Raw genomic sequence first — 12,449 nt, 5'->3', positions numbered from 1 at the left:
CACACATCCACCTCTACGCACACACATCTATGTCTACAATACTTTTCAAATTATTGATGCGCAATTAATACGCGTTTGATCGTTACTGTTGTATCATTAACAATTACCTAGTGCAAAAGCCATTTATCGAGCAAACAATTACGACAGAATTTTGCAAAGAACCGAGTTTTGCACGAAAACGTGATCGTAGAACGCCCACCTTGATTCAAGACGCATAAATTTATCATAAATATGTACAAATCAATGTGTGTGTGCCTTCTCAAACTCTAGCCACTGCAAAAATTTAATCTTCATTTCCAATCGAAGTAAATTCTGAAAGCCGATATAAAACAGACGTTTGGAAACATAATACGTCATAAAAAATGTATATATATTCGGCGTGAAGATTCGGCATTATATAAATTTTGAAGTATTGTGTTTTACTGAAAGCAAAAATAGCAATTCGAGAAACAGTTAAAAAATACAGAATATTTATATAGTATCATAAATTATAATTCTTCATAATTATCGGTTAAATTTTTTTTTACTGTTATTAAAAAAATAAAAAGATTTCGATATAAAAAATATTTTAGCAATCAATGTTTCTTACAAGACTTACCAAGTTAGTACCAATGGATTGTTAGTTATATTTGTATAATATCACTATTACTATTCTAAAGAATGTGATGCAAAGGTAAATTATTTTTAACAAACGCGAATGGTATTTTTGCCTGTTACAATCACAACACCGTCATCCTGCAGCTCCTTCAGAGCATCTTCAAACATCTCGCGCGTCACCAACTAAAAAATAAAAAGCGAAATTAAAGCACACTTTCTCCACAACACGCGTATTAAAGGTAAAATAAAATCTTAACAATGCACATTAATAGAATCGTAATAATGCAAACGACGCACGAATAATAACGGACAAATCAATTTACCGCGCTGGACGATTCTTTCAGTTCCGTGAAAATTTTCTGGTAATTTAACGTCGGTGCCTTATCCTTCCCCTTGACGAGCCTCTTCAATGCCTCGACCAACTCCTGCCTACGCTTTCTCGCTGCTAACGACATGCCAGTCGTTAGGATACTAATATCGATTTTGCCACTCAGTGGATCGATGGCGGATTGTTTCAATGCTTCACGATGTAATCTGATGATAATTATGGAGTTGCGTTATCATAAACAAATAATGTTTCCAATATTTTTTTATTTTTCTAATATTATTAATTACATCCCTCTCTTGTCTCTCACCTCCAAGCTTCCTCGACATCCAAGATCTCCACTACGCTGCTGAATCGCATTTTAGCGTGCGCCTCGGCGAGTCTTATCAGCGACTCTAATTGCCTCGGATAAGCCGTGATTTGCCCGTGACCACTTCCTACTCTACGCATATCGACGTAAGCCTGGATCAGCCTCTGTTGACTCTCCTCATTAAGAGCAGGATGAACATGTTCCTTGGCGTAGGCTATGTAATCACGCAGGATGCTCATATCCACAATATCGTCCTCTTCTTCCAACTCAGATTTATAATACAACGATACTAAATGCCTGGCAAGTTTCCTGTCAAACACCTCGTCTTGCGGGTCGAGCATCAGGAAAATTAAGTCGAAGCGCGACATCAATGTGTGCGGTAACATGACGTTTTCTATTACCTAGAAACAAATGTAAAAAATTTATTCACAAATGCTCATTAGCTCGATATCAAATATGCATCGTCATCTCAATGGATATTTACTGTCTTATTTTTATTCCACTGTGACTCGCAAGGATTAGCCGCTGCCAGAATGCTAGTTCTCGCATTCAATTGACAAATGATACCCGCTTTCGCGATACTCAGCGTTTGCTGCTCCATCACTTCGTGCAGCACCGAGCGCGTGCTATCGTTCATTTTATCGAATTCGTCGATGCAACAAATACCATTATCCGCGAGCACCAGAGCGCCAGTTTGCAATACCAATTGACGGCTTTCGGGATCTTTCGTTACGAAGGCGGTTAAACCCACGGCGCTGGAACCTGAGGAAAGAATAACAAACATGAATATACGAACGAAAGCTAAAATTAGATTTAAAATTATCGCTATCAAAGATCACTTACCCTTTCCACTGCTGTACTGCGAGCGCGGTACCAAATTGAAGATAAACTGTAGCAGTTGCGATTTACTCGTACCCGGGTCTCCGCATAAAAGTATATTAATTTCGGACCGGAAATATTTCTTAGTCCGTACGCTCTGTTCCTTCTTCGTGCCGCCGAACAATTGCAGCAGTATACCCTTCTTGACGTCCTCGTTCTCGTAAATGCTGGGAGCAATATGCCGCGCCATTCGTTCATATATGTCCTCCTTTTGCGACAGCAGTTTCAATAGTTCCACTCTTTCTGGTGGAAACGCATGACTCTTGCCGTCCTCTTGCTCGTACAATCTACATGCGCAATAAATCATAACAAAAATAAATAAGAATATAATATATTGATTAATATTGATTAATATTTATGAAACTGATTGAAGAAATGAAGAAGTATGAAGTAAATCCGTTTTGGAAATTTATATTTCAATATATTAATTTCATTTTATTCATTTTAGCTTCGATATATTAATTATTATTAGAATAGAATATATATAAAAATTTAAATAGCGATAAAATAAATATATAATGTAAAATAAAAGTATTCGTCAGGAATACGTCTTACCGCTTTGAGTCCTGTTTTCTAAAGTGGACAACGTCAACGTGCGTTCTGTAGATAGCTCGTACATTGGACTGCCGAGGATTAACGCGTATCGGCAACGCGCGATATATACCGGTGACAGAAACTCTATCACCTGGCGAGACAGCGTCAACTAGATTGTGATGCGCAAAGAGTACCACTGTGTGAGGAGTCTGACCAGCTGGCATATCGTCCGGCGATTCTTGTAACTTGATCATTTGCTTATCGGTGAAATGACTGCGATTGTGTATCAGATTGAAGCAGAAATTGTTGTTGCAGTGAGTGCACACCGTTGGCTCGGCTATGTGACCCCTGTCGATGACTACAGTCGTCGTGAAGGAGCACACGATGCATTTAAAGAACGCCTCTCGCATTTCCGGCATGACGTTTGACGTTCTAATGACCATTCCGGTAACCGTGATCAATCGGTCTATGTCCTCTGGATTCAAAAGACGCATACTCGTGGTCCGCATAACATTATACGGACGTACTTGAATCGAGTGTTCCAATGCTGCCCCGGGGAATTTCTCGAAGAATATCTCATTTGCCGTTAGATCGAACGCCGGTATAACTTCCTGAGGATACAATACCAGCTGATTGTAAAGCTGCGAGTCGAACGCTTCGAGATGAGCGCAGTTTACATTCAAATAAGGTTCTTCCAGTATATGTATCTCTTCGAGCTTCTGCGTGTAGAGCGGCTCTGACAGATTCATGTTCTCAGGTATTTCGTCGTTCTCCGCCTCTGGGTCGATAAAGTACAGAATAAATCGTCTGAATTGCTGCTTGATACGATCCACCACAACGTTTGTGCCCCAGATCGTCAATTGCGGGCCCCCGTTCTCACCCTCGGATGTTCTCTCTCCGTCTTCATCGTTCTCTGGTATCTGCCAATAAAATTTACATATTAACGATTTAATAAATTTCATTTATTTTAGTATTGCTATATGTATTTGACTTACCGGTTCGATCAGATTAACTTGCCGCACGCGCCTGTCGGACCGAACGTCTGGTCTCTGATGAACAGGTGTACCTCTGACACCACTGCGGGGAGTACGAATTGACGCCAAAGAGCTGGGGGTTCCATAATTCAGCGGAGAGGACAGCTCTATCTCGCTCATACCAGCGGCGAGAGGACTCGTCTGCACCTGTCGATTCGGAGAGGACAGTGGCACGGAGGACAACCCCTCCGACGACGGTGCGATGGTCTCGTGCGTTTGACGGTTGCCCCATCGTAACGGCGTGTCTACTGGATTGTTGCCCGGTCTTCTCTGAGGTGTACCTACGTGTGACAAGAAGAACAAATATAACAGCTTGAATAAAATATATCTCACTATCTCAATTCGTGGGTATTCCTCAACCTCTGACGGAGCCGACGACACTGGATGTTCCGGCGACCGAGGGAGTCCTGACGGAGGTCGGGGTCCGAGGTTGCCGTCTCGGCGTGCCGTTCGGCGTGCCACTCGGCGTGCCACTCGGCGAACGGCTGTCGTCCTGTGGAACCGGAGTCCTCGGCGGTCTCATAGGACTCGACATCGTTGACGGGAAAATCACAACAATTTTACATCAAATTCTTCCAACTTCCAAGTCCGCGTACGCATCAGCCCTCACCGCAGGTAACCTCACTCAAGTCACAAGCCGCTCCGCTCGGCGCTCAATTTCCCGCAATTTCCCGCGCGAACGCTTGCCGAAAGAGGGCATCGCCGCGGCCATGGTGTAAGTACTGTAAGTAGATAGGTGATAGCCGTGATAGGTGAAGCCCGACGCTGCGCACTCGTTCAGTTTTCGAGCCAATCAGCGCGCGTGGAGTTTTCCTCTAAACACCGATCGACTTCAACGGCTCTGATGTCGGCTCAGCTCCCACGCTCCCAAATCCCCAGGACCCCATCAGGACCCCAGGGACCTGAGGGACCACAGCACAGCACCACAGCCATGCCACAGCATCTGTGGCCATGCCACATGCCACGGCCACAGGGCCACAGCTCGACTCGACCAGCTGATCGATGCGTGCCGTGCCGAGCACATGAAGTGAAGGGAGTGAAGGCGTGCGGGGCGTGTCATGCACGTTGCACAGGAGGAGGCGTTCTGGCTTCTGGCCTGACTGATTCAAGTGGGGGATCTGAGTTCTGGAATCTGGAATCATTTCACAAACAAAGACGGGAGGTGGTGTGCATGATATGGTCGGAGAACGGGAGAATGCCAGCCAGCCGTACGTAGACGGGAGAGATTGGCCAGTCAGGATTGTCAGGAGTGGTCTCGAGATCGTGCTCTCGATCGCCCAGAGTGGACCAAGGTGGAGGCTGTTGCACTGCGATCCGACGAGCAAAAAAGATCACGAGCACGAGGCGTCTTCTGTCCGCTCGTGTTCGTGATCTTCTCGTTGGTCGGGCGTGATCTCAGACAACGCCAGTCTCGTGCCAGAGATGCTTCAACCGCGGCTTTCCAGGGCTACGCACGGTCGCTCGGAAATCCCACTGCCCGCTTGAGACGTTGCCATCCCTCGCGCAGCCTCCGTAAGTATCGTTTCCCGCGAAGGATAAACGTGTTTGCTCGGAGAAGCTCTTTGTTCACACGCAGGCTCGCGAGTAGGAAAGTTTTTCTCGATAAGGTATGCAAATGCATCCATAATATCTGAACATTTACATTAGATTTACATTTCATACGGTGTAACGCATTAATATTCTGTCTTGATTCTGCATAAAGAAGCAGTTATTTCGTTGCTTAACATATTTTTGTTTTGTGATCCGTTGTACAGTTCGTCATCCGTCAGGGATAAATTATGTCGTACTCCATCAATAGAAGACCCTTACTGGGAGGTACGTCTGATAGCGAATTTGAGGATGATCTGGAGACCGAGGTGGATGATCCTAACGTGACGATTCCCGACGAGAAACCACTTTTGAAACCGTACGAGCCACATGACAAGTATGTTCCAGTTACCTGGGTTTAATTTGATACTTATTAATGAAGTCTATTTGGGATCTATATCTGGTAATCTTTTTTTGCATATTTCAGATATAATATCGCATACATTGTGTTTTACTTACTTGGGATAAATACGTTAATCCCGTGGAGTTTTTTTATCACTGCTGACGACGTAAGTGGCGTTACTTTGCTTTTCTCATGCTTGTGTGAATACTGTGGCTTGTAATAATGTCTTTCTTTCAGTACTGGATGTACAAATTTAGAGAAATTCATAATAATTCGACAAATCTGACTCATACGTATGCAGAACTACTTGAACAAAAGACGGACCTCCAAGCTAGTTTTACTTCTTATTTAAGTGTAGCCAGTGCATTGCCAAATACTCTGTTTTTAATAATAAATGCATTTATTAGCAAGAGGTAAGCAAAAAATATCTTTGTTAGGAAATAATTGTCAGGCGTACGTTTGAAAAATATCTGAATTTATTCGTGATTCAAAATTACTCCATGCATTCTTGATTTTTTTTTTTAAATTAAAATCATTCGCCTTTGAGAGAGAGATCAATTAATTGAAGACAAGAGTCAACAGTCGTATATATATACAAGAAAATATTAGTTTGTTTCATCTCGTTTCAGTCTTATATTTATACCTAGAAAAGTCAGGAATGACTAGTAATGACTAGTCAGGACAGGAATGACTAGTAATTTTGAATCGTATATCAGAAAAGTAAAAGCGATGTGTTTATTTAGTCTCGAACTGTTCTCAGAGTCTCTCTAACTGTAAGAATGGTGAGTTCCCAATGTACAATATTGCTGCTCTTCATTATGACAACTGTATTTGTCGAAATGGACACTGACAAATGTAAGCCAGCAAATTATTTTGTCGTTATATCGTAATAATTACAATTACTTTCATGTATTTTACTCAGAAATAACGAAATATTGTTTTCAGGGCAAAATACGTTCCTAATAATTACTTTGACGACAGTTGCGCTCGTAAATGGTGTGTATATGCTATTAAATAATGAATTTTAAAACGAGAATGTGCCACAGTAATTGGTTCTGCTATAAGATCAAGCAATATTATACGTTTCTAGCTGCGAGCGCAATTTTTGGAGGAAGTTTAATGGGCATAGTGGGCAAGTTTTCGCCGAAATACATAACCGCGATGTCCGGCGGACAAGCTCTTGGAGGAATATTCACGGCCCTAACGGAAATATGCTCCCTGTGGATTGGTGCCAGTCCGGTATTTTCCGGCTTAGTGTATTTCATTATCGGCGATGCTGTGCTACTGTTGTCGCTGATCGCGTACATCCTTTTGGAGAAAGCGGTGAGTCAGTTTTGTTCGAACATACCTCGGACTTATTATCGTGCTACGTTTTCTTCAATCCGGATCAGTCATACGCAAAACGTATGAGACTTAACACTTATTGTTTCGTTAAGACGTTAAACGATGATGCATGCGACGCAAGTGTGTTATAAACGTATGATAAGCTTCTTACGATAATAACCGAACGTATACATTCCACGATGTATCATTACTGTACAAATAGTTGGAGAGATAGAATCAAATTAGATATGATTTTTTTTCCATTGAATACAGCGGCTTTCAAACGCAGGCTTTGTTTCACAAAATTTAATTATGTTTGTTAATTAAGTTTACAGAGCTCAATTCAAGAACCGTCGCTCTATAGCATTCTTTTTATTCACAGCCATTCTTCAAGCATCACACGATAGAGAAAGTACCTGATTGTTTGGAATCTGATTATTCCTTAAACGGCGAAGTCAGCTTCTCGACAAGTTCGAGTGTGCCCTACACGCAGATTTTAAAGAGGACCTGGCATTATGGCGTTAGCATATTCTTAGTATTTTTCATAACGCTGGCTGTGTACCCGGCAATCACCGTACTAGTGGAGAGTGAACACAAAGGCAAAGGCAATGCGTGGAACGGTAATCTGAAATCTTTGTAATATACCTCAATGCTTTATGGATTTCGAGCAATGATCATGGGTATAATTTGTAATGACTTTTCAGACATATACTTTGTACCTGTGGTTACGTATCTTATCTTCAGTATAGGCGATTATGCAGGAAGAGTATTATCTGGTATTCTTCAGTGGGTGAGAGAATCTGCGTTTCAATACTATTTACAAGCATTTGCACTTGTTTATGCGATGTTTATCGAGTTTTTATCATTGCAGCCAAGAAGCAAGCCGTGGCTCGTAATGTTTATGAGCGTCGCGAGGGGCATTTTCATACCTGCGCTCATGTTCTGCAATGCACAACCGAGGCATCATCTACCTGTTTACATTCACAGTGATATATATTACATATTGATAACTATTGTGTTCGCCATAACCAATGGCTATCTCTGTAATTTAACGTTTATTCTCACGCCTACGTAAGTATATATTCAACAATAAAACTCCGTCGGTCGCAAGATCATTCCCTGCAATCGTATGTATTAACTTTTATAGAGTCGTAGACAGTGAGGAAAAAGAAGTTGCGTCCGCAATGATGGGTGCTTTCTTAGGTATAGGATTAGCAACTGGTGCTCCGCTCAGTTTATACATGGTCAAGGCTCTTTAACTAAAGACGAATGTAAATTAAGATAACATGATCTCACTGCCCTTTGAACATTCGAAGGTAGGACGGGAGTGTTTTATGATTACGAGCTTTTAGATATAACGACATTAGTATAAGTTAGTTGTTCTCGATCTCCATCTCAGTGAAACATCGCTGCTGATTTACAAGAATTCTTTTATTCCACGGAGAATCCTCGGCGCAGCTTTCTGCGGTATTTTACTGAAAATTTGAACGGATCTACATCACATGTAATTTTTATGACTAGTTGTTAAATTATCCATATTTACTACGATTGCATAGTGCAATTTCGTATTACCGTATTTGATTATACAAGACGTAGTAATTGGCAAGGTGTCAAATTACTTAGAAATAGACGATGTTGACGTTATACGTAAAAATCATTTCTAGAAATGTATATATAATTTATAATGCATTTATTATATACACATATCCTAGGAGAAAATGTGCGTAACTACAAGTGTTACATGTACATCAAACAAACAGATATATAAGTATTTGAGATTCTGATATCATGTGTATTATAAATTATGTACATTTACTTTCAAACATAGTTTCCGCAATATAGATAGAAATATAGATAGTAAATTGATAGAAGAATGGAAAAGATATACAATGAGTATTTTAGCTCTGTCGCAGGAATTTTGTATAAAAATAATTCATTTTCTCGCAAAATCCTTAGGGAATCCGCAAAAAAACGGAGTGTTGTAGAATAAATAAAAATTATAAATATAAACCTAAATTTATATATATATAATTATTAATCTCATAATTATAATATATTATATTTATAATATATTCATAAATATAAATTAATAAGAATTTTAGCTCAATTTCAGAGAACCTAAAATTTTGCAAAATTACTAGTTAAATTGTGTAATTTATTCATTACGCTACACAATATCCCGGTTTTTGTAGATTCTTTAGGGACTTTGCAGAAAAGATTCCTGCGATAGGTACAATAGTAGCCTCGTTATACACGGAAATGTAAACAATTTTATGTATATTAATAAATAAAACACTTAATTACATAATCCTCTTCGTTTAATCTGTGAAATAGGTACCTGACAGAAACCTACGATAAGATATGATTATGGAACACATAAATAATAAGTTATTAGATGATGACTTAGATATCGATTGGTATAACCTTTTCTTTCGTTCATAATAAAATCAATCGAAAGAAACTTCACAGTAATTGAAATCACAGTTCTAAACAATTCTAAAGTGACAAATCTACTATTAATACTATATTTGGATGAACATTAGTTTAAATTTATTTCTCTTTTTCTCAAATGTGTGTGTGCACTCATATAGTTTATAAGCTGAAAAACATTAATCGATGATATTATTGCATATTATTGATCCTGTCTAAATATAAATCCTCTGCGAGTAGAAATTGCGGCAATATCTACTTATTCTTTTGTGAATATGTCGAGACAAGCTATACTACGGTCGCAATCTCAAAGATACGGGGAAATATTGCCATACTAAATTTCGATTAATCTTTGCAACAAATTTGTCGTGCAAGGATGTGCCAGTGCAACGTTTACAGACAGCGATTGCAGACAAATTAGTTTGATTTCATGTATATAGGTATTTTTCTATAGAGCTATTTTTTTCACAAGTTAAAAGAATAAAATAACACATGTAACCGTGAAAATAAATAAAATGGCGCTCTCTTATTGGAGCTGACACGTGCCTCATGATCGACGGTACTGTCGCTCCTTGTCAGTGAGAGGGACAAACACCACGCCTATCAGAGATCGCTGCTTGATTTTGCCGTCCAGGGTCTTGTCAATTTGCATTAAGGTTTGATCAGAGTTCTCTGGACCCATCGGTACTATTAAACGACCACCAGGGGCCAGCTGATCTATCAACTGTAAAATCAAAAAATTTGCATTTGCTCTGGGATGACCGAAAATAATTCCGCGAGCGTTTCTCTTACCGGTTGTGGCATTTCTTTAGCAGCCGCTCCCACGTGAATAGCATCGTACGGTCCACGACTGGGATATCCCAATCTTCCATCGCCAACTAAGCAAACGCAATCGTGATCGAATAATTTTCGTTATACAGAAAGCAACTTGTGGCACGTAAAATAATAAACGTGATTATTTAAAGATAAATGTTTACTTACCAACCAATTCCACGCGTCCATCGTTCAAAAGTTCTTGGTGATCTAGTCGAATGTTCTCTTCGGCCAACGCTCGAAGCTCCGGTATGTGATCGATTCCAACGGCCAACCCATGCGGCCCCATCATAAGAGCCATGCATGCCGTCAGGTATCCGGATCCAGAACCGACGTCCAGTGCCCTCGTGCCGTTACGCAACTTTTCTTCAAGCAATTCCAGGGCATACGCGTGCTAAAGAATTTCCGTTTGTCTTCCAACATGTAATTTCCTTTTCAGTGTTTTTTTTTTGTCTTTGTCAGTGTGTATCCATTTACTATTTATTGCTTTACTCTTATACAATGAAATGAAACTCTTTCGCAAGGGCAACCTTTTCTTTATCTTACAACGGAAATTGAATATTGATTTTCAGACATACGACATTGTGACGCTTTCATACGCAAGGAAAGAGGATATACACTGTATTGTACCATGTGAGGAGCGCTGATAGTGACACCGTAACCGATCCCTTGCGGTGCGTCTACGTAAGCAACACTGGAATAAGTATTTAAGTATTTCCCTCTGTCCACAGAACTCATTACTTCGAACACTCTGTCAGATTTGATCACCCTGGACCCTAAAAAACGATTTCATGCAACATATTTCCATTAAATAACGATAAGAATATTTGCAAAAAATATAAGTAAAATTTATATTTATTTTCTACAATCAATTTCTTACACACACACATATATATATATATATATATATATATATATATATATACATATGTGTATGTATTTCCAGTCAAACTAAAATTGCTCTAAATTCAAACGCGAGCGGCAACAATCGTTTATTTTCGTGAATCCGAGTAGAACGGATTGTAAATATTGCATCAACTGCGCTGTAATCAATCACCGACGTGCTCCAACGTGCTCCGACGTCAAGATAAAGAGAGGCGGCGTATATACGGCGGTGCGCGGCGGCGCGCCGCGGCGGGGGGCAGCGCGATGACACAACGTTGCACGTTGCATAACCGCGCTACCGGGCGATACTTACGCCGTAGATGCTCCACGAGATCCTGATTGTTCCTGCCACGATAACGCCCGTACGTGGCCATGTCGCGGGCGATCACGACAGGCGAGAGGATCGCGAGTGTCGCGCAAAGGCACTCGACGAACTCGCGGGACCGAATTTTGAGGAGATGCGTGGCGGACCGGTGTGACGCGTTCGCGTTTCGGGACGAAAACAAACGGGCGACGGGCCGCGGGATCAACCGGCAACCTGCCGCTACCCGGTCGTCGTTGAACCGCTCCGAGGAGCGTTATCTCGGCAACTCCTTCGACAAACGGTCCGCCTCTTCCTTTCTCGCTTCGGATTTAGGGCACTATACTGCGTCTTTAGGTCGTCTCGCCCGAATCGTTTCCCTGACGCGTCAATCGCTGGTGACAACTATAATCCGAACACGACACGAATTGGATCGACACGCGCCCGACGTGCGGGCCGGCGAGGGTAATCGGGAGGAACTCGTTGTTGAGCGCAGTTGAGCGAAAACTCACGACCTTCGTCGCAACGACCGCAACGTTGAAGAACGGTTTTTGCGCGCGAAACGTGCCACACACGCCTTGCGCTTTTAAAAATAGACGAGAAGAGGCCGCCAGTCGTCGACGTCGCCGTGGGTTTCCTCTCCTCGTTGTACGCAAGCGGCCTGGAGCAGCGATCCCCGATTGGCGGACGCTTCCGCGCTCCCCTTCGATCGATCTTCTCCCGCGAATTTCGCTCGAAATCCAGAATTGCGACGCTACTCGATCGGTCTTGTCAGGTCTTCCTTTACCTCCAAATAATCCATATGTGCTTCCAACGATTACGCAAATCAAACGGTCTATATTCTTATCGCGATAAAGCGATAGAGCTTAAAGTGGAAAACTTTGTTTTTCCTGTAATTTGACTATTCCTAAAATTACGATATTTGTTCGCGTAAACACGTGCAATTTTCGAACACGGAACAAACATGAAGTTTCATTGTAGATAAAAGTATAAAGATATATTTTACTTCGTTATTTAAGATTCGTTTCCCCTATTATTAATTTCGTTCCTTACAATACTTTCTCGCATGTTAATGGAAGTTGTAGGAT

At 41.2% G+C, this 12,449-nt stretch overlaps 3 protein-coding genes across 6 annotated transcripts; 1 reads left to right on the top strand and 2 right to left on the bottom strand.

Moving 5' to 3' along the window:
• Window positions 1–504: 504 nt before the first annotated feature.
• On the bottom strand, window positions 505–4,390 carry Dpa (disc proliferation abnormal). The gene is made up of 8 exons (XM_077420098.1): window positions 4,040–4,390; window positions 3,641–3,960; window positions 2,667–3,565; window positions 2,076–2,398; window positions 1,717–1,994; window positions 1,233–1,633; window positions 921–1,131; window positions 505–780 (listed from the first exon to the last, which is right to left on the bottom strand). Exons 1-8 carry the CDS (start codon window positions 4,212–4,214, stop codon window positions 685–687), a joined length of 2,703 nt encoding a protein of 900 aa, XP_077276224.1. The 5' UTR covers window positions 4,215–4,390; the 3' UTR covers window positions 505–684.
• Window positions 4,391–4,522: 132 nt separating this feature from the next.
• On the top strand, window positions 4,523–9,240 carry Ent1 (Equilibrative nucleoside transporter 1). Of its 3 annotated transcripts, XM_077420111.1 has the most exons (11): window positions 4,523–4,971; window positions 5,125–5,191; window positions 5,434–5,603; window positions 5,694–5,775; window positions 5,847–6,022; window positions 6,370–6,464; window positions 6,555–6,605; window positions 6,700–6,932; window positions 7,315–7,552; window positions 7,637–8,003; window positions 8,080–9,240. In XM_077420111.1, the coding sequence occupies exons 3-11, from the start codon at window positions 5,458–5,460 to the stop codon at window positions 8,189–8,191; spliced, it is 1,500 nt and encodes a 499-aa protein (XP_077276237.1). In that variant the 5' UTR covers window positions 4,523–4,971; window positions 5,125–5,191; window positions 5,434–5,457; the 3' UTR covers window positions 8,192–9,240. The 3 variants fall into 3 exon arrangements, with proteins under 3 accessions (XP_077276237.1, XP_077276236.1, XP_077276238.1); XM_077420110.1 differs by having other exon boundaries at window positions 4,523–5,286; XM_077420112.1 differs by having other exon boundaries at window positions 4,528–5,603; window positions 7,637–7,722; window positions 7,804–8,003.
• On the bottom strand, window positions 8,861–12,068 carry LOC143905025 (protein-L-isoaspartate(D-aspartate) O-methyltransferase). 2 transcript variants are annotated; one of them, XM_077420120.1, is made up of 6 exons: window positions 11,374–12,068; window positions 10,806–10,951; window positions 10,344–10,569; window positions 10,155–10,240; window positions 9,909–10,086; window positions 8,861–9,281 (listed from the first exon to the last, which is right to left on the bottom strand). In XM_077420120.1, exons 1-5 carry the CDS (start codon window positions 11,432–11,434, stop codon window positions 9,910–9,912), a joined length of 696 nt encoding a protein of 231 aa, XP_077276246.1. In that variant the 5' UTR covers window positions 11,435–12,068; the 3' UTR covers window positions 8,861–9,281; window position 9,909. The 2 variants fall into 2 exon arrangements, with proteins under 2 accessions (XP_077276246.1, XP_077276245.1); XM_077420119.1 differs by having other exon boundaries at window positions 8,861–10,086; window positions 11,374–12,063.
• Between the last annotated feature and the right edge of the window lie 381 nt (window positions 12,069–12,449).

This window comes from Temnothorax americanus, unplaced genomic scaffold (assembly GCF_048541705.1).
Source record: "Temnothorax americanus isolate GAGA-0224 unplaced genomic scaffold, ASM4854170v1 Scaffold6, whole genome shotgun sequence".
NCBI lineage: Eukaryota > Metazoa > Arthropoda > Insecta > Hymenoptera > Formicidae > Temnothorax > Temnothorax americanus.
Note: the sequence above shows the minus strand (reverse complement) of the source record. Positions and strands in the feature narration are given on the sequence as shown.